Source organism: Aplidium turbinatum, chromosome 4 (assembly GCF_918807975.1).
Source record: "Aplidium turbinatum chromosome 4, kaAplTurb1.1, whole genome shotgun sequence".
Classification (NCBI taxonomy): domain Eukaryota; kingdom Metazoa; phylum Chordata; class Ascidiacea; order Aplousobranchia; family Polyclinidae; genus Aplidium; species Aplidium turbinatum.
This window is the reverse complement of record NC_137475.1, coordinates 37,310,578-37,337,403: the sequence shown is the minus strand read 5'-3', so window position 1 is coordinate 37,337,403 and position 26,826 is coordinate 37,310,578. Positions and strand designations below refer to the sequence as shown.

The window sequence follows — 26,826 nt, the reverse complement described above, 5'->3', positions numbered from 1 at the left end:
GGTAAAAGACGAGGGACCATTTTATTTTGTTCCTGCAACCTTTCCACTCGGGCTTAGAAAGTAAAACACAAGGACCTTATCCAAACAGGTTATACTTATCTATGCAAATCAGGTTTGTTAACTGTTGCAGATGAGAACAAAACAAAGAAACAGATTAGACGTGTAGAATGATGTTTGTTATTTTCTGTCCAATACTCTTTCACCCCATTCATGAGTTGTCGAAACAAAAAAATCACAAGCTTCACACAGACTGTTAAATGCATTGACTCTGATATTTTGAATGTCGTTGGCTCCAGCTTGTGTCCGAGCATTGGCTTCGTTTTCAAATCGAATTTGGCTTTGGATGGTGATGTCATATGTTGCTTTGGAAGCCCAATTTATGATGCAAAAGACGTGGGCAAAAATCACATTGCATGGAGGGTGGGAGACGTGGTAGTTCTAGCTTTTCTTTTCTAGTGTTTCGTTTTTCAAGGGCATTTTGTATCCTGTTTTTTTCTTTCGCGTCTTTCCAAATTCTTTTTACCCAGAGTAATCTGTCGCTAGCAAGTTGTTCCCATGAATCCAGATCAATGTTTGCATGGTTGAGGAAGACTTTCAGCTGATTTTTGTATCTCATTTTTGGTCTTTTTCTAGGAATAAAATACTTTTCAGCAACGTTCTTCATTAATTAAATTATTTTAGTATGAAAAGGAATATTACAGGCTAAAAAGCTTATTACTAGTGAAAGTTTATTTTATTTTACAAGACTTAGATTAAAATATTAACGTAAACGAGTTTTTAACAATCAAAATTTATAGGGGGGAATTTAGGTTTGAATATTGACTAAAAGGGTCTACCGGATAAAAAAAAGGTTGGAACCACTGAACTGCAGGCTGTCGCGTGCGCAACGAATTGTAGAAAATGCTTTTGGCATATTAGCTTTAAAGTTTAGATGTTTTCGTCGTCCTCTTCTAGTTGCTCCTACTTCTGCAATTGTTAAGGCAGCCATTGTTCTTCACAATTTTCTCCGACGTGAGTGTGGTACACAATATCAAAGTCCAAATTCTACTGACCATAAAGATAGCAATGGGACCGTCACCTAGGTGAATGGAGGGCATTTCTCAAATGCGTCGCATCGGAAGACGGAGCTCATCTGAAGCCATGAATGTACGCGATTCTTTCAAAGATTATTTCAGTGACGTTGGAGCAGTTTCATGGCAAAATGAAAAAGATCTGAGCACCACGTATCTTAAGATGAATTGTAGCATGAAATAACCGTTTTCAAGTTTGTTTCATCACAATGTATTTCAATGAAAAGTGTAGAAACATCAGAAATGGCACACTAATATAATAGGCTACTAGTAATGATTCCACTTGTTGTGTGTACTTTTTAACCAGCTCCATCACTTCGTTTTGGAAATTCATCCTGATTACTTTTGACACTTGTCTGGCCTCTTTTGCTACAAAGTCAAAGAAAGAGCCGGTGGAATCATGTTCTTGTTCTGCAAAAATGAAAACAAATACATTATAACATCATCATCAACTAATTTTGATTATACAGGCCATGAATTAGTCCTCATGTCGAGGGTGTGGCCTGTCTGTCTGTCGAGAACAAAGTCTTACCCTCCACACCTCGCGATTTATTGGGTTGGCAGAGTCCATGTTCAGGGCTACAAGGTCACGTTTTACAAGTTCTTCCCAAAGAAAGTTTGGTCTACCTTGACCCCGCTGTGCTGCGATGTTGACACATCTGACCTGTGAGATCCAGCTCGAGCTGCGCTCCACGTGACCAAGCCATCTCAGTCTGCCTAATTGGAGGACTTCATTGATGTCTTTTAGTTTGAGCTTTGATAGAAGAGTCTCAAACTGGATGTTGTCTTCAGGCTTGACTAGGCACCAGGCAGGTCCATCTTACCATCGCTCTGTCATCACGTTGTAGGCGCTTGACGGTGCTTGCTAAAGTAGCCCACGTTTCAGAGCCATAGAGCATGACACTTCTCACATAACTGGAGTAAACTTGTCCTCTGGTTGCAGAAGGAAATTGCTTGCTTGTGAGGATAGGTGTTAACAAATTGTTAACAATAGGTGTTAACAACAAATTGTGTTAAATTATTTCATGTGCTTTCAAACTTGTGTGGAGTTCTCGAGGTTGCAATGCCAGTTCAGTATAATACGTATTTGTATTTCTGACCAACAAAGCGGAAAAATAAACTCCATATTCACAGCCGGGGTCTAGCTAAAAGTTGAGTAGGCCTACCGAATAGAAATTAACTACAGAACATTTTGAAGTTTACTATGGCAAAGAAAGATAGGCTATTGTAGTTTCAAAACAGCAGATAGTTTGGTTACCTGCTTCCTTCTGTATGTCTTTTAACTCTTTTATGCAAAAGCTAGCAATGGATGTCGTACAATCGCTTAATTTGCGTTTGTGACCGCCAGTTCTTTTCTTCTGCTTTGTACAAGTATCTGTGAAAGACGTAAAGCAATATGAAGACATGTTTGGTTGGTTTTTGAATCTTTATCCTCAGACTGACAAAGCCTTAATATGAAGAAAGGCGTTCTTCCCGGCTATCAGCACAAGGCTGATTACTCACTAGCACAGCGAGCAGCAGTAACGCTTCGCTAACCAGAACGGTGTAGCTTCCACGCTAGCCATAAAGACCTCCAATTAAACGTTTAAGTTATTTTGGCAGCCGATTGTAGCATCGAATAGACAGCGATAGACACGTGTTTCGCCCATGAGGCTGGGCTCATCAGTATCGCACCGTATTCTTGCCACTTGAGTAATCGACCGCCGCTTTACCAGTCAGTTTAACTCTTATCTTTGTGGAAAGAAAGAGCCAACAAAACCAGCAGGTGCCTGGGGTGGGTTATGTGAATAATAACCCACCCCAGGCACCTGCTGGTTTTGTTGGCTCTTTCTTTCCACAAAGATAAGAGTTAAACTGACTGGTAAAGCGGCGGTCGATTACTCAAGTGGCAAGAATACGGTCGATACTGATGAGCCCAGCCTCATGGGCGAAACACGTGTCTATCGCTGTCTATTCGATGCTACAATCGGCTGCCAAAATAACTTAAAAGCCTTAATATGTCCGTTTCGCATACTTGTAGAAGCTTTTGAAACAGGACTGGTTACCGAGATTGACAGAGTGATGTTTCCGATAGTTGTTGGCGGAAAAATGCTCCATCCACTAGGTGCCGCTGAATGGTAAGAAGTACTGAAATGCGTCGCTCAAATGCACACCCCAAAAACCAAACCGGCGCCGCTTGATCTTGAGTCGGGTGCAAAGCCACAGACATCTGTTAACAGGTCCATGAACACACACAACATAACCCACAAACGATTTGCCATAAATTCAGCATTTACAGGATGCAAAAATCGTATTATTTTCTTGAATATCGTAAATGTATCCTCCTGCATCTTTGAAGCGTTCTGCTGGAAGTTCCTTCCAAATGCCGACCTATTGGTGCACATCCCTGGAAAGGTAATTTAATACTGAATCCGATACATGTAAAATTCAAGTGGCACGTGTTGCGGATTATAGTTTTATTTGAAGATGTTTGGAGTAGTGTCAAATATGTTAAAATCGTATTATTATAATGTTTATCGTAAATGTATCCTCCTGCATCTTTGAAGCGTTCTGCTGGGAGTTCCTTCCAAATGCCGACCTATTGGTGCACATCCCTGGAAAGGTAATTTAATACTAAATCCGATGCATGTAAAATTTAAGTGGCACGTGTTGCGGATTATAGTTTTATTCGAAGATGTTTGGAGTGGTGTTTATTACGCAAAAATCGTATTATTTTAATGTTTATCGTAAATATATGCTCCATCTTTGAAGCGTTCTGCTGGGAGTTCCTTCCAAATGCCGACCTATTGGTGCACATCCCTGGAAAGGTAATTTAATACTGAATCTGATGCATGTAAAATTTAAGTGGCACGTGTTGCGGATTATAGTTTTATTTGAAGATGTTTGGAGTGGTGTCTATTATGCAAAAATCGTATTATTTTAATGTTTATCGTAAATATATGCTCCATCTTTGACCATCTTTGAAGCGTTCTGCTGGGAGTTCCTTCCAAATGCCGACCTATTGGTGCACATCCCTGGAAAGGTAATTTAATACTGAATCCGATACATGTAAAATTCAAGTGGCACGTGTTGCGGATTATAGTTTTATTTGAAGATGTTTGGAGTGGTGTCAATTATGTTAAAATCGTATTATTTTAATGTTTATCGTAAATGTATCCTCCTGCATCTTTGAAGCGTTCTGCTGGGAGTTCCTTCCAAATGCCGACCTATTGGTGCACATCCCTGGAAAGGTAATTTAATACTGAATCCGATGCATGTAAAATTTAAGTGGCACGTGTTGCGGATTATAGTTTTATTCGAAGATGTTTGGAGTGGTGTCTATTATGCAAAAATCGTATTATTTTAATGTTTATTGTAAATGTATCCTCCTGCATCTTTGAAGCGTTCTGCTGGGAGTTCCTTCCAAATGCCGACCTATTGGTGCACATCCCTGGAAAGGTAATTTAATACTAAATCTGATGCATGTAAAATTTAAGTGGCACGTGTTGCGGATTATAGTTTTATTCGAAGATGTTTGGAGTGGTGTCTATTATGCAAAAATCGTATTATTTTCTTGAATATCGTAAATGTATCCTCCTGCATCTTTGAAGCGTTCTGCTGGGAGTTCCTTCTAAATGCCGACCTATTGGTGCACATCCCTGGAAAGGTAATTTAATACTGAATCCGATGCATGTAAAATTTAAGTGGCACGTGTTGCGGATTATAGTTTTATTCGAAGATGTTTGGAGTGGTGTCAATAACGCAAAAATCGTATTATTTTCTTGAATATCGTAAATGTATCCTCCTGCATCTTTGAAGCGTTTTGCTGGGAGTTCCTTCCAAATGCCGACCTATTGGTGCACATCCCTGGAAAGGTAATTTAATACTGAATCCGATGCATGTAAAATTTAAGTGGCACGTGTTGCGGATTATAGTTTTATTTGAAGATGTTTGGAGTGGTGTTTATTATGCAAAAATCGTATTATTGTAATGTTTATTGTATATGTATCCTCCTGCATCTTTGAAGCGTTTTGCTGGGAGTTCCTTCCAAATGCCGACCTATTGGTGCACATCCCTGGAAAGGTAATTTAATACTGAATCCGATGCATGTAAAATTTAAGTGGCACGTGTTGCGGATTATAGTTTTATTTGAAGATGTTTGGAGTGGTGTTTATTATGCAAAAATCGTATTATTTTCTTGAATATCGTAAATGTATCCTCCTGCATCTTTGAAGCGTTCTGCTGGGAGTTCCTTCCAAATGCCGACCTATTGGTGCACATCCCTGGAAAGGTAATTTAATACTAAATCCGATGCATGTAAAATTTAAGTGGCACGTGTTGCGGATTATAGTTTTATTTGAAGATGTTTGGAGTGGTGTTTATTACGCAAAAATCGTATTATTTTAATGTTTATCGTAAATATATGCTCCATCTTTGAAGCGTTCTGCTGGGAGTTCCTTCCAAATGCCGACCTATTGGTGCACATCCCTGGAAAGGTAATTTAATACTGAATCCGATGCATGTAAAATTTAAGTGGCACGTGTTGCGGATTATAGTTTTATTCGAAGGTGTTTGGAGTGGTGTCTATTATGCAAAAATCGTATTATTTTAATGTTTATTGTAAATGTATCCTCCTGCATCTTTGAAGCGTTCTGCTGGGAGTTCCTTCCAAATGCCGACCTATTGGTGCACATCCCTGGAAAGGTAATTTAATACTGAATCCGATGCATGTAAAATTTAAGTGGCACGTGTTGCGGATTATAATTTTATTCGAAGATGTTTGGAGTGGTGTCTATTATGCAAAAATCGTATTATTTTAATGTTTATTGTAAATATATGCTCCATCTTTGAAGCGTTCTGCTGGGAGTTCCTTCTAAATGCCGACCTATTGGTGCACATCCCTGGAAAGGTAATTTAATACTGAATTCTATGCATGTAAAATTTAAGTGGCACGTGTTGCGGATTATAGTTTTATTCGAAGATGTTTGGAGTGGTGTTTATTACGCAAAAATCGTATTATTTTCTTGAATATCGTAAATGTATCCTCCTGCATCTTTGAAGCGTTCTGCTGGGAGTTCCTTCCAAATGCCGACCTATTGGTGCACATCCCTGGAAGGTAATTTAATACTGAATCCGATGCATGTAAAATTTAAGTGGCACGTGTTGCGGATTATAGTTTTATTCGAAGGTGTTTGGAGTGGTGTCTATTATGCAAAAATCGTATTATTTTAATGTTTATTGTAAATGTATCCTCCTGCATCTTTGAAGCGTTCTGCTGGAAGTTCCTTCCAAATGCCGACCTATTGGTGCACATCCCTGGAAAGGTAGTTTAATACTAAATCCGATGCATGTAAAATTTAAGTGGCACGTGTTGCGGATTATAGTTTTATTCGAAGATGTTTGGAGTGGTGTTTATTACGCAAAAATCGTGATATTTTAATGTTTATCGTAAATATATGCTCCATCTTTGAAGCGTTCTGCTGGGAGTTCCTTCCAAATGCCGACCTATTGGTGCACATCCCTGGAAAGGTAATTTAATACTAAATCTGATGCATGTAAAATTTAAGTGGCACGTGTTGCGGATTATAGTTTTATTTGAAGATGTTTGGAGTGGTGTCTATTATGCAAAAATCGTATTATTGTAATGTTTATTGTATATGTATCCTCCTGCATCTTTGAAGCGTTCTGCTGGGAGTTCCTTCCAAATGCCGACCTATTGGTGCACATCCCTGGAAAGGTAAATTAATACTGAATCCGATGCATGTAAAATTGAAGTGGCACGTGTTGCGGATTATAGTTTTATTTGAAGATGTTTGGAGTGGTGTCAATAACGCAAAAATCGTATTATTTTCTTGAATATCGTAAATGTATCCTCCTGCATGTTTGAAGCGTTTTGCTGGGAGTTCCTTCCAAATGCCGACCTATTGGTGCACATCCCTGGAAAGGTAATTTAATACTGAATCCGATGCATGTAAAATTTAAGTGGCACGTGTTGCGGATTATAGTTTTATTCGAAGATGTTTGGAGTGGTGTTTATTATGCAAAAATCGTATTATTTTCTTGAATATCGTAAATGTATCCTCCTGCATCTTTGAAGCGTTCTGCTGGGAGTTCCTTCCAAATGCCGACCTATTGGTGCACATCCCTGGAAAGGTAATTTAATACTAAATCCGATGCATGTAAAATTTAAGTGGCACGTGTTGCGGATTATAGTTTTATTCGAAGATGTTTGGAGTGGTGTTTATTACGCAAAAATCGTATTATTTTAATGTTTATCGTAAATATATGCTCCATCTTTGAAGCGTTCTGCTGGGAGTTCCTTCCAAATGCCGACCTATTGGTGCACATCCCTGGAAAGATAATTTAATACTGAATCCAATGCATGTAAAATTTAAGTGGCACGTGTTGCGGATTATAGTTTTATTCGAAGGTGTTTGGAGTGGTGTCTATTATGCAAAAATCGTATTATTTTAATGTTTATTGTAAATGTATCCTCCTGCATCTTTGAAGCGTTCTGCTGGGAGTTCCTTCCAAATGCCGACCTATTGGTGCACATCCCTGGAAAGGTAATTTAATACTAAATCCGATGCATGTAAAATTTAAGTGGCACGTGTTGCGGATTATAGTTTTATTCGAAGATGTTTGGAGTGGTGTCTATTATGCAAAAATCGTATTATTTTAATGTTTATCGTAAATATATGCTCCATCTTTGAAGCGTTCTGCTGGGAGTTCCTTCCAAATGCCGACCTATTGGTGCACATCCCTGGAAAGGTAATGTAATACTGAATCCGATGCATGTAAAATTTAAGTGGCACGTGTTGCGGATTATAGTTTTATTCGAAGATGTTTGGAGTGGTGTTTATTATGCAAAAATCGTATTATTTTAATGTTTATCGTAAATATATGCTCCATCTTTGAAGCGTTTTGCTGGGAGTTCCTTCCAAATGCCGACCTATTGGTGCACATCCCTGGAAAGGTAATTTAATACTGAATCCGATGCATGTAAAATTTAAGTGGCACGTGTTGCGGATTATAGTTTTATTCGAAGGTGTTTGGAGTGGTGTCTATTATGCAAAAATCGTATTATTGTAATGTTTATTGTATATGTATCCTCCTGCATCTTTGAAGCGTTCTGCTGGGAGTTCCTTCCAAATGCCGACCTATTGGTGCACATCCCTGGAAAGGTAATTTAATACTAAATCTGATGCATGTAAAATTTAAGTGGCACGTGTTGCGGATTATAGTTTTATTCGAAGATGTTTGGAGTGGTGTTTATTACGCAAAAATCGTGTTATTTTCTTGAATATCGTAAATGTATCCTCCTGCATCTTTGAAGCGTTCTGCTGGGAGTTCCTTCCAAATGCCGACCTATTGGTGCACATCCCTGGAAAGGTAATTTAATACTAAATCCGATGCATGTAAAATTTAAGTGGCACGTGTTGCGAATTATAGTTTTATTCGAAGGTGTTTGGAGTGGTGTCTATTATGCAAAAATCGTATTATTTTAATGTTTATTGTAAATGTATCCTCCTGCATCTTTGAAGCGTTCTGCTGGGAGTTCCTTCCAAATGCCGACCTATTGGTGCACATCCCTGGAAAGGTAATTTAATACTAAATCCGATGGATGTAAAATTTAAGTGGCACGTGTTGCGGATTATAGTTTTATTCGAAGATGTTTGGAGTGGTGTCTATTACGCAAAAATCGTATTATTTTAATGTTTATCGTAAATATATGCTCCATCTTTGAAGCGTTCTGCTGGGAGTTCCTTCCAAATGCCGACCTATTGGTGCACATCCCTGGAAAGGTAATTTAATACTGAATCCGATGCATGTAAAATTTAAGTGGCACGTGTTGCGGATTATAGTTTTATTCGAAGATGTTTGGAGTGGTGTTTATTACGCAAAAATCGTATTATTTTAATGTTTATCGTAAATATATCCTCCTGCATCTTTGAAGCGTTCTGCTGGGAGTTCCTTCCAAATGCCGACCTATTGGTGCACATCCCTGGAAAGGTAATTTAATACTGAATCCGATGCATGTAAAATTTAAGTGGCACGTGTTGCGGATTTTAGTTTTATTCGAAGGTGTTTGGAGTGGTGTCTATTATGCAAAAATCGTATTATTTTAATGTTTATTGTAAATGTATCCTCCTGCATCTTTGAAGCGTTCTGCTGGGAGTTCCTTCCAAATGCCGACCTATTGGTGCACATCCCTGGAAAGGTAATTTAATACTAAATCCGATGCATGTAAAATTTAAGTGGCACGTGTTGCGGATTATAGTTTTATTCGAAGATGTTTGGAGTGGTGTCTATTACGCAAAAATCGTATTATTTTAATGTTTATCGTAAATATATGCTCCATCTTTGAAGCGTTCTGCTGGGAGTTCCTTCCAAATGCCGACCTATTGGTGCACATCCCTGGAAAGGTAATTTAATACTGAATCCGATGCATGTAAAATTTAAGTGGCACGTGTTGCGGATTATAGTTTTATTCGAAGATGTTTGGAGTGGTGTTTATTATGCAAAAATCGTATTATTTTAATGTTTATCGTAAATATATGCTCCATCTTTGAAGCGTTCTGCTGGGAGTTCCTTCCAAATGCCGACCTATTGGTGCACATCCCTGGAAAGGTAATTTAATACTGAATCCGATGCATGTAAAATTTAAGTGGCACGTGTTGCGGATTATAGTTTTATTCGTAGATCGTTCGAAGGTATGTCATGTCGCATTTTGTGCCACGCACTTATGCACGGATAACTTTTTTAGGCGGAAAGCGGAAAAATTATTCTGCCAGAATGACGGTGGTCTGGTAGAAAACAGGTAAACAACAACTTACGGTTGATAAAATTTCATTGATTCATTCTGCTTCTGCTGAGTGTCAGCAGAACTTTGTAGTAGGCTAGTTGAAGTGTGACAGTGTAAAGTTATCCACATGATCATGTTCATAACATATGCAAGTGCAAAACAGTGAGATAAAGCCAAGAACATTTGCATAAAGCTGGCCAGGCTATTTTGAAAAAGGTGATTTCTATACAACTTGATGCCACACATAAAGAAATAAGAATAAGCTTTTCATTATACTATAAGATAAGCCTTTGGCACTACGCAGACCAGGTTGGCCAGTTTCTTCCTCTTGTCCGCTTTTGATTCAGCAGCTATGCCAAACCATTTTATTACATTTTAGGTTGATTTGAGCAGTGCTTTTTGCAATCACCAACTTAAGCTGGGTGTTGTATTATTGGAAAGCCAACGCCTTATGCACTGTACGAGTGTACGCCGCGGTGCCATCCCATCACAGGCTACATTGACAGTACTGGAAGCGTTGGTTAAGTCAAGGTACAGCTGTGGGGAAATTAGTATTTCAACGTAAAATCTAGTCAAGCATTAGCCTATCATGAGTGTGTGTGAATGGAACATAAAAAGTTAACAATAACATGCTTGCAGCACTTTAAAAATAAATTAAGTTCTATCCATCATATCTGCACTGTCTACTTAGAACACTAGCTTTAAAGTTTTACTAACATCATGCAATCTTTGTTAATATGTCAAAATTAGCTTGCACATACTTTTGTTTCCAAAAGGGGTATACAAGGTAATGAATATCATACTCTCAATTGCAATTATGTGTGCTGTGTAGCCTTGCCACTTTTAAAAATACGTTTGTATAGTTGAGTTTCATATCTAACTTTTTTTAATTTGTTGTAATTGTAGGCAGTCATAGCCTCAGAGGTTAGGGTTTCTCTGTTACTTGATCATGAAGCTTACGGGGTGCAACCTAGTTCGTACCTTGAACAGTTCGGACCCTCAGTTCGTACCCTGAAAAGATCGAGAGAAAAAATTAAAAAAGCCGAAGTCGCTGATCGGAGTTTCCGCAAACAAACTCAAACTCAAGGGTTAGGGTTTGGTTAGCGGAAACTGAGGAAAAATATTTGCAGAAACTGCGATCAGCGAGGGTTAGGGTGAGAGAGCATAGATTACTCGATGGTTAGGGTAAGCCGAAACTGCGGTTAGCGGAAACTGCGGAAAAATGTTTGCGGAAACTGCGACCAACGAGGGTTAGTTAGAGCAACGAGATATAACACGAGATATGTGTTATATCTCGTTGGTTAGAGCATAGATTGCTCTATAGTTAGGGCTAGGGTAAAGGTTAGCGGAAACTGCGGGAAAATGTTTGCGGAAATTGCGATCAGCGAGGGTTACGGTTAGAGCATAGATTAATCTATGGTTAGAATTAGGGTAAAGGTTAGCGGAAACTACGAGAAAATGTTTGCGGAAACTGCGATCAGCGAGGGTTAGGGTGAGAGCATAGATTACCAATGGTTAGGGTTAGCGGAAACTGCGATCAGCGACTTCGGCTTTGTGCTATCTTTCTCTCAATCTTTTCAGGGGGAAAATTTTCAAATGTTTGCGGAAACTGCGATCAGTGACTTTCGCTTTTTTTAATTTTTTTTCTCGATCTTTTTAGGGTACGAACTGAGGGTCCGAACTGTTCAGGGTACGAACTAGGTTGCATCCAAGCTTACGTTGTTCTTCAATTGTATGAGTTGCCAATTCTGTATTGAACAAACCTTGGCTTACAAGTAGAATTTGTGCACTAGTAAAGAACCTGTGTGCAAAGCTCCCATCGCCATAGTGGCTTGATTCAACACAGCTCAGCAGTACTTTTTGGCAAGCTTAATGAATCAAATTCGAATTTGATGATTGTGTTTCGCTGCTTCCAGCTGTTTTGTTTTCCACTTTTAATTGCATTTCATGTATTCACAATGAGCACCAACTAAAATCATGATTATTTCCTTCTGTGTTTTCGAAATAAAAAGTTTTTTCTATGCTTTTTTAATTGTGAGTAATACAGTTCAACTTTTTAATTGTGTTAGAATTTAAAAACTTTGCTCCGTGAATGTTCATTTACTAAAATGAGATGTGACCACATAACCAATTAAAATTACACAAAAGCTTTACCACACACTGCTTGCTTTAGTTCACTCAGTCAAATCTTCTTTTATTGTACAATAGCTATTATCATTCATAACAACTAGGTCTGGTGGCTGTATAAAGTTACCATACTCTTAAATAACATATTTTTGGTTTTGCCAATTTTTCTTTTATTGGTGCCAAGTTTGTGTGTTTATAGTACTTGTGCAACTTATGTTTTGAAAAATATATGCTTTGAGCATAATTAAGATGTTATGGTCTATGGCCCGGGTGTAAGGAAATTATGGTTACAATATATGGTAACTATAGCCTCTACCTTTTCAAATTGTATGCACACTTTATAAGTAAGACTTCTTCATTTAAATGATATATTTTGAACAATATAATTATAGATAAAATATCGGTATTTTGATTTTCAGTTAACGGTACCTCACGTCATTAGTATGATTTTTAAATTTTTACTCTGCATTGGTTTGTCATTTTCCTTGAGTTTGCACGTTGAAGGCTCATTTGAAGAAGATGGATATGAAGTGTCAGAAGAAGAATTCAACAACAACTATCAAGAGCTTAAGCAAAGGTTGATTAGTGACATAAAGCCTGCAACTAACTCTAATGAAATTCCATCTTTTTACTACAAATATACCTGTGGAGCAATTCCAGTAATGACAAAGGTACTGTAGCTACGTTAAGCTATATGTTTACTAAAAAAAGATGAAATAATCTGAAGTTGCATTCTAATCTTGAGTTTGTACAGGGTATTAAAGTTAAAACATGTTTTGTAAGCATTGTTAAAAAAATATTTGCGATGTCTGCAAATTATTTAACATGTATAAATCTTTTATGGTACCATACGTAAGATCTCTTCAACTTGATTACGCCTCACAAACTGTTGCTTTCCAACTGTATCTTTTTTTACCATCTGTCTCTGAATGATGAAAATAAAAAATATATATGTAAAGTTGTAAAAAATATATATGTAAAGTTGCATGTAAAAGCAAACAACTCTGCTTCAAATTTCCTGTTTAAAATTATTAATCGTGAAATCAGTTAATCCCATGGTCCATTTGTCAAGCTTTTTTGCCATATTGTTAAAGTTCTTATCCAATTGACAGATTTTGTAGATTAATCACTGTGTGATTATAATTATACCTTATGATTTTTTTTTTTTTGTAAGAATGTTTATAGTTTAATTTTCATGTATTATATCTTATCAAAAATTTAAGTTTTTTATGCAATAAGACGATTGATGTCATCATCATCATAATCCATCGTCGGTTTGTTCCCCACTAGTGGGGGTGGCCGATTGTTTCCACGCAGCAATTGTTTTAATCTCTTTTCTCCATTTCACTCTGTCCCTTGCATCTTCCTCCTTCAGTCCGATTTTTTTTAAATCATCCCTCACTTGTTGTTTCCACGTTCTTTTTGGACGACCGCGTTTCCTCTTCCCATCCACCTTTAGATCTAGTGCCTTTCTAAGAAAACTTCCTTCCTCCCTCCTTATCACATGTCCATACCATCTTACTCCATTTGCCCTTGCCATTTGGTCTATGGTCTCTCTCATCTCAAGCATATCCAACAATTCTTCAGTCCTTTTTTCCTTTCTCGTTTTCACCCCACACATTGCTCTCACCATTGACCTTTCCGTTTTTCTCAGGATTGCCAGTTCACTCTCTCTCAATACCCATGTCTCGCTACCATATAGCATTGCAGGCCGCACACAGCTCCGATACACTTTTCCTTTCATCCTTAGTGAAAATTTTCTGCCATACAACATTTCCCCACATTCCCTGAACTTTGCCCAGCCCAATCTTGCTCTTGTTGTCACCCTTCACATCCACCACTTCCATTTATCCGATCACCAAGATAACAGAAGTCTGTCACTGTTTCGATGCCATGGCAGAACTCATCATCATGGCCTTCCACTTCATTCCTTCCTTTACTGCATTTCCCACAAACAAAACACTTCGCCAATCTTGTTGCGGCTCTCTTGACATTAGCACGTCTTGCATGTACCCACTTTCCATATTCCTTGCATTGCATTGAATTTCTCATCACTCTCTTGCCACATATTCCACAGGGATCTACTTTGCTCTCAACAACTGTTCCTTCTGCTCCACTCACCATCACTTTCGTTTTTTCAAGATTCACCTTCATACCCTTGGTTTCAAATGCTTCTTTCCATTTCTCAAACTTTCTCTCCAGTCCCTCCATACTATTACTTGTCAAGACCAGGTCGTCTGTATACAAAATTTCACTCAATAAGCCCTCCCTCACTCCTTCAGTTACAACGTCAACCACAATAGCAAATATCAGAGGTGACAAAACTGATCCCTGGTGTACACCAACCTTCACAAAAAACTCGTTTGAATAATTTGATCCAACTCTCACTTTTGTTCTTGCATCCTCATACATAGACATCACAGCTCTCACTAATACCTCCGGTATACCTCTTTTCCTCATTGCCCACTCCATCACTTTCCTTGGTACTTTGTCAAATGCCTTTTCTAAGTCGACGAAACACATATATATATAGTTTTCTCTGCTTCTCTCGGTATTCCTCCTGCATTCTTCTCAATATATGTGATTTACCAATTTCATCTGTTCAATGATATTGAAGGCTATGATTATCATTGATAGTGCACTTCTCTTGTGATGCATGTCTCTTGATGGTTAATCAAAATGGCATGTTGTGAAACAACAGTTGATTAAAATCACGTACATTCATCAAACGCTAATACATCAAAACAACGGTTAATAGAACGACAAGTCTTGGAACGACATTAAGATTTGAATTTTTGGTTGCAGAATTGTGATTTTCTGTTTGGATGTTGGGAGGTTGGTGTTTGTGGACTTTTCCACCCTAACTGTTTCCAGCTAAAATCCAAATTTTTAAGTTTCCATTTCAGCTATATATATCCCGAATCCTGTAAATTTCACTTTTCTACAATACCAGTTTCCTGTCATTTGATAAACTGTTAATCTATAACTTGTCGATCAATCAACTGTTGTTCAGTTTGGTAGCATTCTACCTACTGTTGTATTATTTTCATGCATTCATGGTGAGGGTAATGTTTTAGTGATTTTATGTGTTTAGATGGATACTGGAGCTACACTGACAGTTCAATTTGTCACATGTTCAATGCCTGTTGAAAATGCTCAATGTAAGGGAATACAGGTAAAGTTTAATACAGTATTATACTCAAGCAACTTATGGATATGTCTTTTTCTCTGAAAAATCAGTTTTATCAAGATTCAATAAATGCTTTGATGTGGACATGTAAATCAAAGCAATGATCAGTTAAAATGATTTGCTAAAAAAGCTAAATAAGTTTTTTCCCTATACATATTCTCATCACAACATTGTAGTCTATGTGTTCATTGATTTTAAACATTTAGGCTCATTAAGGTATGACACAATCTTCCAGTCATTGGCATAAAATGTGTGGAGTACTTGCATGTGTTAAATAATTTAGCAGTCAGATATCTCATCATCGCCTGTGAAGCAATGTATACTTGTTGATATATCAACTAAGATATTTTTACGGTCAACGGCTTTCTATTTTTAGAGATCATGTACAGCTTCATTTGTGCCACAAGATTTACTGCTATCTGGTACTCCAATCGTTTCCTTGGTCTATAATGCTGATAAATGCACTGAAGGTAGGCTATCTCGTTTTCATAGTATGACTCTGTCAAGTTGTATGTTTAATGTCTAAATTGTAATTGTGACATTTTTAAGTGTAATCATGCTCGAAAAAATGGTTTCTTTGCAATGATGCAAGTCATTTTGTGTTTAGTAAGTGAAACTGATGAGTGCAGTTTAATGAAAAATCGCCCGAAAAGAGATTTGTCTAACAAGCAATTCCAACATCCTATGACCATGGAAAAACCTTACGGTTATGATGAAGATATCAAGGCTATGTTCGATCACTTTATTGAGTTATACAACAAAGACTACAGGTATCAGCTATGTTTTAAACATTCAGAGTTTGTCAAAAGTTTTCAAGACACAATCATTACAGAATATTTATTAGAAATTGTCTTGTCTCTAATTCAATTGGTTGTGTAATAAAGCAGTAGTGTAGACGTGCTGTGTCTAATCTAAACAATACAATATCATAGTAAGCGGAAATATTGTTTCGTTTGTAGGTTTTGAAATCATGTGTCATCATGTTTTGAGAGTGCATTATAAAAATATTTTTGTGTTTGCTGTGCATAGAAACTTTCAAAAATTTCTTAACTCTAAACTAATCAACATAATTTTTTTGCAGTCTTGACTCTGCTACGGAAACTTATCATAAACGCTATAAAATTTTTGAGAAGAACTTAAAAATTGTCAAACAACTCAACCGCATTGACCAAGGCACTGCTGTGTATGGAATTACAGAATTTATGGATTATTCTGGTGAGTTGAGTGTCAGTTGAGCTTGTCTTTTATCTATATTATTATTCTGTGCACTTTTGATTAACAATAAATGACATACGTTGATTTAACATTAAGTTGTTATGAGATACTATCATTAATTTATTTCTTTACGAGTTTAGCTCGAATTTCTTTTTTTTCGATATAATGTAAAATGTGTCCATCAAAGCCATCGTAAGTTTTAACTTTTTTCAAAATTGTAGGCATCTTGATGTTGCATTCAGTGTAATTCTTTTTTAATCTTTAATTTTCTTTTATGGTCAGAAAACCTCTGGAATGGCCCGTTTCGGTGAGTCCGATTGGGTGAGTCCGATTCGGTGATTTCGATCCCTATTCGGTGATTTATTCAATTTTTTTTGTAAATTATCGGGTACCGTAGCCTAATTATCATTGCCATTTTAGGGTTAGGGTTTAGAGGTTAGGAACTCACCGAATCGGACTCGCTGAATCGGACTCACCGAATCGGACTCGCTGAATCGGACTCACCGAATCGGACTCACCGAATAGTAGCAGACCCGAAAACCTCACGCTTGAAACTGTGATCAGTTTAACTTTATTCACGCAGGGCTGAGCTGTAGGGGTTCTTTTTCCAGTTAAACATGCGCAATTGTGCATTTAATGAAGCATTCTCTTTTACGACAGGAAGTCACCACATTTAACAATTAAAACGTTGTTAAATTATTATACGGTACTGCACATAGTTTAAAAGCTCACTTAAAAGTGGCAGTACTGTATAAGGTTTAGGTTGGGCCATGGCTACCTATAGATACGACCTGATTTGTCAAATTTTGCATAATTTTCCAGACTTTGCTAACTTTGGGCGAATGTTTAAATAAATGTTTCTAAAAATTGTATTTTTACGCTTTCTTTACTGCTTTTCCCAGATGACATAATAGGTTTTAACATCCTCAGATGATGAAAAACAAAGACAATTTGATTTCGAAGATTTTAGTCAGACTGTTAATTTTTCAATAACAGTCTGATTCAGCGTTTTTCAACTTACTTTTTCTCATTTGCTACTGCTTCCCCAAGGCAACAAAAAGCTTTTATATCATTAGGAGTCAGCAAAAAACAAAAACATCTCAGAAAATGTCACTCAAACACTAGCAGTAGCTGTAATCAAAATGTGACCAATCAGGCCACATCTCCAGGTGGCCATGGTTGGGCATAGTTTGAACAGCGCTTCCACTTTGGTGGTAATTACCACAATTGTGGAATTTTCATCATGTTTGTGGTAAAAATGTGGTAATGAAAAATTTGTGGTTGAAGCTGTTGAAAACAAAAACTTGCATTTGGAATTTTTTTTAGTTCTGGGTAAAGATCAAAACCTTATTCCTAAGTCTAACCCTTACCTTAACCTTTCCTAACTTTAATCCGAACCCTGGCAACACCTGATTGTAACCATGGCAACAAGTGGGTAAAAATAGCCACTTTGTTAATGTAAAAGTATATAAGTCAAAATATGGTTAAAATCGGGAAGAAAATCACAGTAAAAAATGTGGTAATCTGAGGACAAATGTGGTAATACAAGTGGTAATCTAGCTTTGTAAAAGTGGAAGCACTGAGTTTGAAGCCACTGTCTTAATGATAAATTACAGCATTCTAGTGTAGTATATTCGTCACCAACTATACAAAAACACTCCAATATCAAGTGATTCTATTTTCAGAGGAAGAATACAAGAAGTATTTGGCACCGGGGCTTCACAAGAGCTTGACGGATATCCGTCAGGTTGACTTGAAAGAACTGGACACTGCAAATATCCCGGATTCCGTCGATTGGCGTGAAAAAGGCGCCGTAACGAAAGTGAAAAACCAGGTAAAATAGGAATGCTCAAAGTTGGACACAAAACAGACTGTCTGCAATTATTGCACATCATACTTTAGAAAACCTATATATTGCATAACGCTTGCAACTTATTGATATATCAGGCGTTCCCCAGCTCTAGTCGATAAATGTCTTGTTGGCATACCGATGTATGTCAGGCTTGCATCACGCAAACAACTGAATTTATATACGATATTAGAACATAGAGGAAAGGTCTTAGGCGACTTTAGCTGGAAATATCTGCCACTTTGAACGTTCTATACACACTATGATACACTACAGGGTTCGTTGTATTGTTCGTAGTTGTAACCATTGTATTTTATTTAGATCAATGCAGTTAAGTTGTATGTACCGTATGTTATTCCTGAAGAGGACATCTTGTGATGTCGAAAACGTTCGATATTTGTTGCGTAGATTTGTGTTTCTGTAAATGTAGTAAACCTGAAAATGTTAAACTTGGTCACGTTGCTCGGCTTCGTATGCCTATGATTCAACAAGGCAAACTCTCTACCGAAGCTCTGCCTCTATCATTATTTTGTATCAGACAAAGCTGTTCATATCCAAAACAACGAAATAATACACAAACTGCAAATGCACAAAGATTACAAAGAGCCAATTTTGATGTTGTCATAAGAGCTCACGAACATCTACTGTCACAATATAGTTCATGTACACATTTTAGTTTTAGCGTTTGAATTGATGACTTGATGCTATGGTATGTTATGAAGCATCATTTTGTGAATTATTGTTGAAAAACAAATCATGCCTGCAGGAAATATTTGCATTTTGGTGATAAAAATGCTTTTTGATGCCTGCTATCAAATAATGCAAAGAATTCATGTGTCATCGGATCTTGCTGCTTCTCACCTTCGTTTTTGGCCATTTTAATGTTTTCAAGTTAATTCTTGTTGTTTGCGTGGTGACTTGTCTACTCTAATGGTCCATTTCTGGAGTGTTGTTGCATTCTTCCGTGTGGACTACCATTGTACTTTGCTCTGGTTGAGCGTTATTGCTTATTTTGAGTCATCCAGAGTGTACCACCATAAAAGCACAGTGAAATGACAAAGCAAAAAAGAAGCAAGTTTGATTTTATTACCTAGTAAATCATCTGATGTAGAGCTTTGTAAGTGTGAAGGTTCGATCATATGAAATTTAACAGAAATGATAATATTCTTTTTGGATCAATCTCAGTTTTGTCGCAGAACTGTTTTCAACTCACCTTTTCTCAAATTTAACATAGTTTGGACTTCACCACATTGAAATTAATGCTTTTATAAAAACTGCCCACTTTCACATCGTTCAAAGGTTGTTTGACGTTGAAACGATGTAACAATGATTAATTTTTTTACTTCCTCTCGGTCCCTGCTGAGAAAGGACATATGTTGTTTACTGCAAGATCTGCCCTATGAGGTTTTAAACCTTCAATAGACATCATGTGATGACACAATTTCTGAGGTTACTCGCGGTCATTGAACTTTTATTTTGAGCGGTCATTCTTTCGGTTGGCAGCTTTGTAATATCGATTTTCAAAACAAGTTTTCTATTTAAAAACTTCGTACCGAATGAAGCCAAACCCAAACAGCCGTTAGAGTTTAATTTCTTATACAGTCATGTTGCGCAAAACTAAAGCGTTCAAACTTTTGAAGCTGAAACGCTGCTTGCTACAATATTTGCGACTGATTACTTAACCCTAATACACTGTAGCTTCCACCATTGCGAAGTTGAGGTCCTAGTTGCAGAAATTTGCGAATAAATGCAATGGCGCCCACTCAAACTGCAAATCAGTCCTTTTTTTACTTTTATTCAGCGTTTGCAAACGTTTTTGAATCGATGTAAAACAAGACTGGTTTGTTGGCTGGTCAAATAGCCTACTGCTTGTTCTGACTTTGACATGGTTCTGGTATGGGCCTCACTTTCTAACCTTAGTTGTGTTCATTTAAAAATCCAGGGTCAGTGCGGTTCTTGCTGGGCATTTTCAACAACAGGAAACATCGAAGGACAATGGTTTATTAAAAAGAAGAAACTTCTCTCTTTGTCTGAACAGGAACTGGTGGACTGCGACAGCCTTGATGAAGGGTGTGGTGGTGGCTTACCATCCAACGCATACAAAAGCATAGAAAAGCTCGGTTAGTGACTTAATGTTGCTAACAATTTACTATATGTTTGATATTGTCAAGGGGTTATGTGTGTAGCAAAGCAACTACATATCAGTTATTTGTGTTTTACTTTTGATCTTTTTAAAAAAGACCGTAATAAAAGTCTCCTTGCCCTGTCTGTGAGATGGGATGTTCTGAACAACCCAAAAAAAAAACACCGTAACGCTTTCACCATAAAATGTCATTTTGCTCGTAAAAGCGATTTCACTTGTGAAAATAGAATAAGCTGTGGTTTTACCCATATACGTGCTTTTAGGTGGCTTGGAAACCGAATCTGACTACCCGTACGAAGGGGTGGGTGAGAAATGCAACTTGAAAAGGTCCGATCTTCGTGTTTTCATCAATGATTCAATCGCCCTTCCCAAAGACGAGGGCAAACTGGCGGCTTGGTTGGCAGCAAACGGCCCAATATCCATTGGTATCAACGCTAACATGATGCAGGTACAGAGCAAGTTGAGCAACGTTGTTTCATATCAGAGTTTGAGTGACTGTCGGGTCTATATATGTTTCTGCCAGTCGTTCTAATTTTTTCTTGTTTTTATACACCCCTTTTTCAAAAAGGTATCAAACCTGGCCTTCCCGAAACTTCTCAGTGCCATGAAGTATTTTTTTTTTCAAAATTGCTTTTTATAAATTTCATTGTTCAAATTTTAGTGACTTCTAAAATAAATCAGTTCAGTTTGTTTTTATATCTGGCCAATGACCACCACAGCGAAAACAATATATACCAAACATAGCAGAGGTCTAGAAAAAGGTAGAAGCGAAATGCTTTCATGGACCCCTGAAAACTTTCCAAGGATTCCCTAGGGCCAAGGGAATTGACCCCAAGTTAGAAGCCATTGGCTTGTTGTCTGTCTCTATGCAATCTAGAATCTCTCATGAATCTTAACCTTGAACAAGGCACAGTTATTATTTTAATGAAGAAATCGAGGTAAACTGCAGTGCAGCAAAACGTGTCGCAATTCCACGCGTAACCTTTGCTTTGAGTTTGTGTCAACCTTTCAATTCTTTTCCTCAAAAGCGACATAAATGCTAAAATGCTTATTCCCATGACTAAATTTGTCACAAGGGCAGCTTCTTTGTTCTATCTTCGCACCAGTCAGCAAAAGTTTTCAATTTTTTTTTGTCCAACAAAGGCAACTTTTGCAAGCTTGCACGTCGATCATGCATCACTTGGTGAAGCGTAAAGTTGACTTTTACGAAATTTGCTGCCTCGTTGAATCATCGCTATTCTTAATCCCAGACAGCAAAATCCGTCATTTTTACATTAATTCAACGTCCGATGTTGAATTAATGTAAAAATGACGGATTTTTCTGTCTGTTGTCTTGCTAGGCTGACCCTTCCATTTTAGAAATTTAAAATGTTTATCGTATGCACTTAGCCTACATTTAATGTTAATTTTTTTATTACCTGCAGAATTTTCTTTTTGAATTTTATTTTAACAGCACGATGTTATTTCGAATGAATTGATTGATTGAATCTTTATCCTCGGACTGGGAAAGCTTCTTGCAGAGCTCTGAATGAATGAAATAGTATAAACTGGTGTGTACTTTGTCGGTTTTCGAACAAGTATCAACATCCACGAGTAAACCTGTTCAAAAATCAAAAGTTTTCAAATTTTTTTGCCTCTTGCATTGTTTCTAATGATTTTGACGATGAGAAATTCGAAGATGGGGTATTCTTCCTCAAAATGCCTAAACATTTTCATTTTTGCCCTGTTGAGCCATGATCCTGAATGTGGAAGTCTTTATTTCAACTGAGAACACTGCCATCCAATGCTTTACTGATCGCTCACTAAGTGAAAATCAACTTTTGGATAGTTGACATTATTTTGAGAGGTGTGGGGAGAACAAGATTAAAAAGCAGTACTTAGCGCCACTAGTGGTAAAAAGGCATTTTTCTTATTTCAGGCAACCTATACATATACACATATTTTGAAATATCTTATGTGTTTATTAGGTAGGCAATAGGCATGGGTTCGATACCCAGCCTGTCGGGTCATACCAAAGACTTTTTAAAAAATGGTACTGAATCTGATTCCTGCTTGGCACTGAGCAACGGAATGGATTCGGGTAATAATGTACTCAGTTGCGCCTCTATACGGCTGCATTGACACTGTCTGCTTTGTAAAGCGTTGATAAGCAACGCATTCTGCGATGGAAACAGCGCTACATAAAAACAAGCATTATTATTATTTCCCCCACACTTCTCAAACTGATGCCAAATATCCAAAAGTTGATTTTCACTTGCAAGCTATCAGTAAGGCATTATGTGATAGGGTTTTCCGTTAAAATAAAGACTCACCATCAGAAACACGGCCCAACAGGTCAAAAACGGGTGATTTTGGCAAAAATGGAAATGTTTAGGCCTCTTGAGGCAGGGTATGCCATTATCTGAGAGCAAAATGGTTGTCATTATCGGATTTCTCATGGTCAAAATCGAGGGAAACAATGCGAGAAACAAAAAATCTTGAAAACTTTTGATTTTTGAACAGGTCTAAATCCACGAGTGATATGTTTTATTCCACACTCGATATTAAGCTGTTAATCCTATCGGTCACCAATTTATTTTCAATTTTTTTTTTTGCAATTTTATTAAAATTCTAAATGACTGAAGTGCACAAAAAAAATTTAGAAAATGTTGCATGCTGCAAAGTTCGCTTTGCGCAGAAACGTTTTGTATCATATATGATACACTGTGACTATGGGTGGAAGAGTGGCAACATCGAAAAAGAGCTGTGACTTTGAAAACTGTATCATATATGAATGATACAAGGAGAATGAAAGGAAAAGTTGAAAAAATACTTGACAAAAGTCTTTCTACGTTCCATTTTCTGATTCCAGTTTTACTTTGGTGGAATATCTCATCCATGGAGAATATTCTGCAACCCATCCAGTCTTGACCACGGAGTCCTGATAGTCGGCTACGGCACAGGTGAGACAAGTGCGGACAGTGCAAATGAGAGTTACAATTTAATTTGCGATTCAAAAACTGTGTCATACTTTGAAAAAAGCGAGGGCTTTGCAAAAATGTAGAAGCTTGATTTCTTTCCAACCGTGAAATATTTTGTGATACTAAGTTTTATGCGTAAACGTTGGTTGGGTTTGAATCTTTATCCTCGGACTGCCAAAGTCTTGATTGGTTATTCCTGGTAGTTTCGCATACTTGTAGAGGCTCTTGACGCAGGGCCGGTTACCGAGATTGGCAGAGTGAAGTTTTCCGATTGTTGAAGTGTTGTTGCCGAGGAATTATTGCATTCACTAGGTGCCGCTGAATGGAGAGCAGTCCTGAAATGCGTTGCTCAAGCGCACACCCCGAGAGTCGAACTTTTACGCCTTCTTTATTACGCCTTCGTTCTACACATTCATACAATATTCCTTCATAAAATGTAAAAGAACGAAAGCAACGACTAACCACTACCACAAGCTACCAATGAATACATTGTTAATATTCGTTTGAGTCACGAAACTTATTGCATGCATCTGCAGCGTTGACTGCTTGATAGTCAGAGATGTAAATTTTCACATTCCTCCTATTGATTTACTGTCCAAGTTGTCAGTTTACTGGGTTTGAACCAGTAAATTTTGACAAAACGGCCGGCACTCAACCACCCAACTAGCAAATTAGCAACTTTTACTGACTAGTGGCTACACAAGTGAAGAACACGGCCATGTTTAACGCACACACTGAGGAAAGGGGCACAATTTAAATTTCAGCTCCACTTCTAGACTGGAACACTTGATATGTTGTTCAAGTTATCTTCTTTCAACGCAATGCCTACGTGATATGTGTTGGTTTGAAATTTCACTGTGTGGTTATTAGATAATCAACCATTGTGTGTGTAGAGAATGGAACTCCGTATTGGATTATCAAGAATAGCTGGGGACCAAACTGGGGTGAAAAGGTATGAAAAGTTTTTTTTTTTATCATCTGCGATTAGTGTTGCCAAGTTAGTGCCCAGCTAACAAACACCACGGATTTACACATTATGTCTACAACCCCTAATCGTTGTAATAAAGACTACATTTGCTCCAAAGTAAATCCGTCTAAGGGGCAAAATGGTCGGAACGCCCGGTTAATCTAATAAAGAGCCCAAACTGTAGGCCATATACTAAACTATTCATAGCAAATGTTTCGAAAACTAAACTGTCTTCTATAACACTGAAGATGAAGACAGTTTGGTTTTCGAAGCGTTTGCTAAACATGAGTTTAGTGTCTATCTACTTTTGCAATAAAAGCATGTGACTTTAACAAAACCACGTAATTTTAACAAAAAAGTACGTAACGCAAACGTGAGTGCGTAACATTAATGTGACCAATTGCTGAGCTGATATTTTATTGCATCTAGGGATATTATCGCATCTACCGTGGTGATGGATCATGCGGTGTCAACCAAATGGCTACATCCGCAATTGTGGACTGATGTGCATCCCACAACCTGAAACCTTAAGTTGTTTCATGAAGATTTATAGACGTTTTAAAAGACTTTGTACTGTATATAATGAGCACTTGCATAATCGTGTCTTGAGGTGTTTTACCTTCATTTTGTTGCTCTAATGTAATCATTTTGCTTTTTTTTCTGTGTCTGATCAAATTAACACTAAAGAACAAATGTCGTTTTTAAAATTAAAATTTAAAAATCCTGTGGGGCTGTCAAAGCGTCAAGTACGACCATCGGGGAGGGTGTGTCATAATCGTTATATTGGTTGTTCCTGCTGAAGATGAATATCATGTAGATGGTAAAGAAGAGCTAAAAATGGGGTCATGCAATATTGGAATTGCCTTTATCAGTATAATTGGTTTTGAAGAAGTTTTGTACCTTGACTGGCACTTTTCTTCATGATAAAAAATTCTTTCTGTTGTGCACCATATAATATTACCTCATGTGAGCAGAACTTGTTAGACAGAGCAACGCCCTCGCTTTTTCAGCGCTGATGGAATGTACTGTAGCTTGGTTTGAGAACCTTTGTTCTTTTTACGTTGATTCAGTGTTTTGAATAATTTCTTCATTGCAAAAGAAATGTTTTACAGCAGTCTACGTCATTTTTGTCAAAATCTTCAACTTTAAATGACCTTGATGGGTTGCAACGTGAACAACCAACCATCGAAATTTCAACGTCGAAACAATGCAAAATTGACAACTTTTTCCAGATGTTTTTTCGTGTTAAGTATCTGCAAAGGGACGTGGCATTACATTTGAAACGAAATTAAAACCAGGGAGTTTACTTCGAATATACTTAGTATTTACTGATCCATGTGTTTGGTTGGCTGTTGAGTTTTTTTTGGTGACGTATGTGGTTGTTGACGTCATATAAGCTCATAAAGTTGTGGTGCGTGCTGCGTGCATCGTGATCTTTATTAGAATGTTTTTGTCGGCTGCATAGCCGAGCGGTGAGAGTTCTGGTACGACATTCGAAAGAGCTCTGGTTCTGCAACGACTCTCAGTTCACCACCAGACGTAAGTCTGGATACGTCATAATCATTTTCTTCAATCTTTGATGGGTGCATCATATATGCAACAAACGTTTTACTTTAATTACGGTATTATAAAGCAGTTTCATCAACTTTACCTAAAAAACATGATGTCACACAGCTGATTTAACTCCACCCAACAAATGCTACAACGTTGAAACGATGTAAAAACGGCAAATTTTTTGCTTTCAGCAAAAACTAATTGAAAGACGATAAAGCGAACAGGATATGCCGGTAGTATCCAGGAATACCACTGAATGAGTACTTTCGTCTGTTTGGTGTCCTCGTACTGTGTTTTCGATTTGTTGTGCCTTTCGACTGGTAGCTGTTATGCAATTGTGTGTCACTGGTACGAATTGTATGGCGGAGCTCGAGCTTGACAATAAACTTGTATAGAATATCATGACACTGCTTTTCCTTTTACACAGTAGCCGTACTCATAACAGTATGGAATGAAAGTATTGAAGGATCATAAGATAACTTAGGTACTGGAGCTTCCAACAGATAGCAGAAGCTCATACAAATTGTTCAATCTTGTCCCACATCTGCAGGGTATCTCACACCCTTACACCAATATTCTGTTCTGTCGCGTGACGCGACAATTTATCGAAAGACAATTTATCGAAAGACAATTTATCGAACGACAGTTAATCGAACTACAGTTTATCGAAAGACAGTTTTTCTAACGACAATTCATAGAAACGGCTGTTTATCGAACGACAAATCTCCCGAAACAAATTTTATCTAAAATTTTAATGCACATATGCAATGGAATACTCAAGGCGTTTTAAATGTACATTTCAATTACATTCATTTATTTTGAATACAAAATATTTACAGTTACAAGTTGTATGCTATTGCTCGAAGATATATGTTTTTGTCAATATTCGTTGAGTGATAATCGTGGACAATGCCCTTCAGCCGTTGGTTGACAGTGTCGTAGCGCTTCTTCCGAGGAGGGCCAGCA

The 26,826-nt window shown here is 37.5% G+C and overlaps 1 protein-coding gene across 1 annotated transcript; it reads left to right on the top strand.

The window, feature by feature from the left end:
• Positions 1 to 12,405: 12,405 nt before the first annotated feature.
• LOC145768449 (cathepsin L-like) lies at positions 12,406 to 26,265 on the top strand. Its single transcript, XM_082579943.1, has 11 exons — positions 12,406 to 12,653; positions 15,077 to 15,157; positions 15,549 to 15,642; positions 15,780 to 15,942; positions 16,254 to 16,387; positions 18,073 to 18,221; positions 20,179 to 20,356; positions 20,643 to 20,827; positions 23,231 to 23,321; positions 24,233 to 24,291; positions 24,736 to 26,265. The coding sequence occupies exons 1-11, from the start codon at positions 12,426 to 12,428 to the stop codon at positions 24,808 to 24,810; spliced, it is 1,437 nt and encodes a 478-aa protein (XP_082436069.1). The 5' UTR covers positions 12,406 to 12,425; the 3' UTR covers positions 24,811 to 26,265.
• The last annotated feature ends 561 nt before the right edge of the window (positions 26,266 to 26,826 follow it).

Bases quoted from the DNA above. Each gene is read 5' to 3' on its own strand.
- LOC145768449 (XM_082579943.1), top strand. From the start codon at position 12,426: ATGATTTTTAAATTTTTACTCTGCATTGGTTTGTCATTTTCCTTGAGT. The intron at 18,222-20,178 runs GTAAAATAGGAA...TTAAAAATCCAG, and splicing joins TAACGAAAGTGAAAAACCAG to GGTCAGTGCGGTTCTTGCTG. The intron at 24,292-24,735 runs GTATGAAAAGTT...TATTGCATCTAG, and splicing joins GACCAAACTGGGGTGAAAAG to GGATATTATCGCATCTACCG.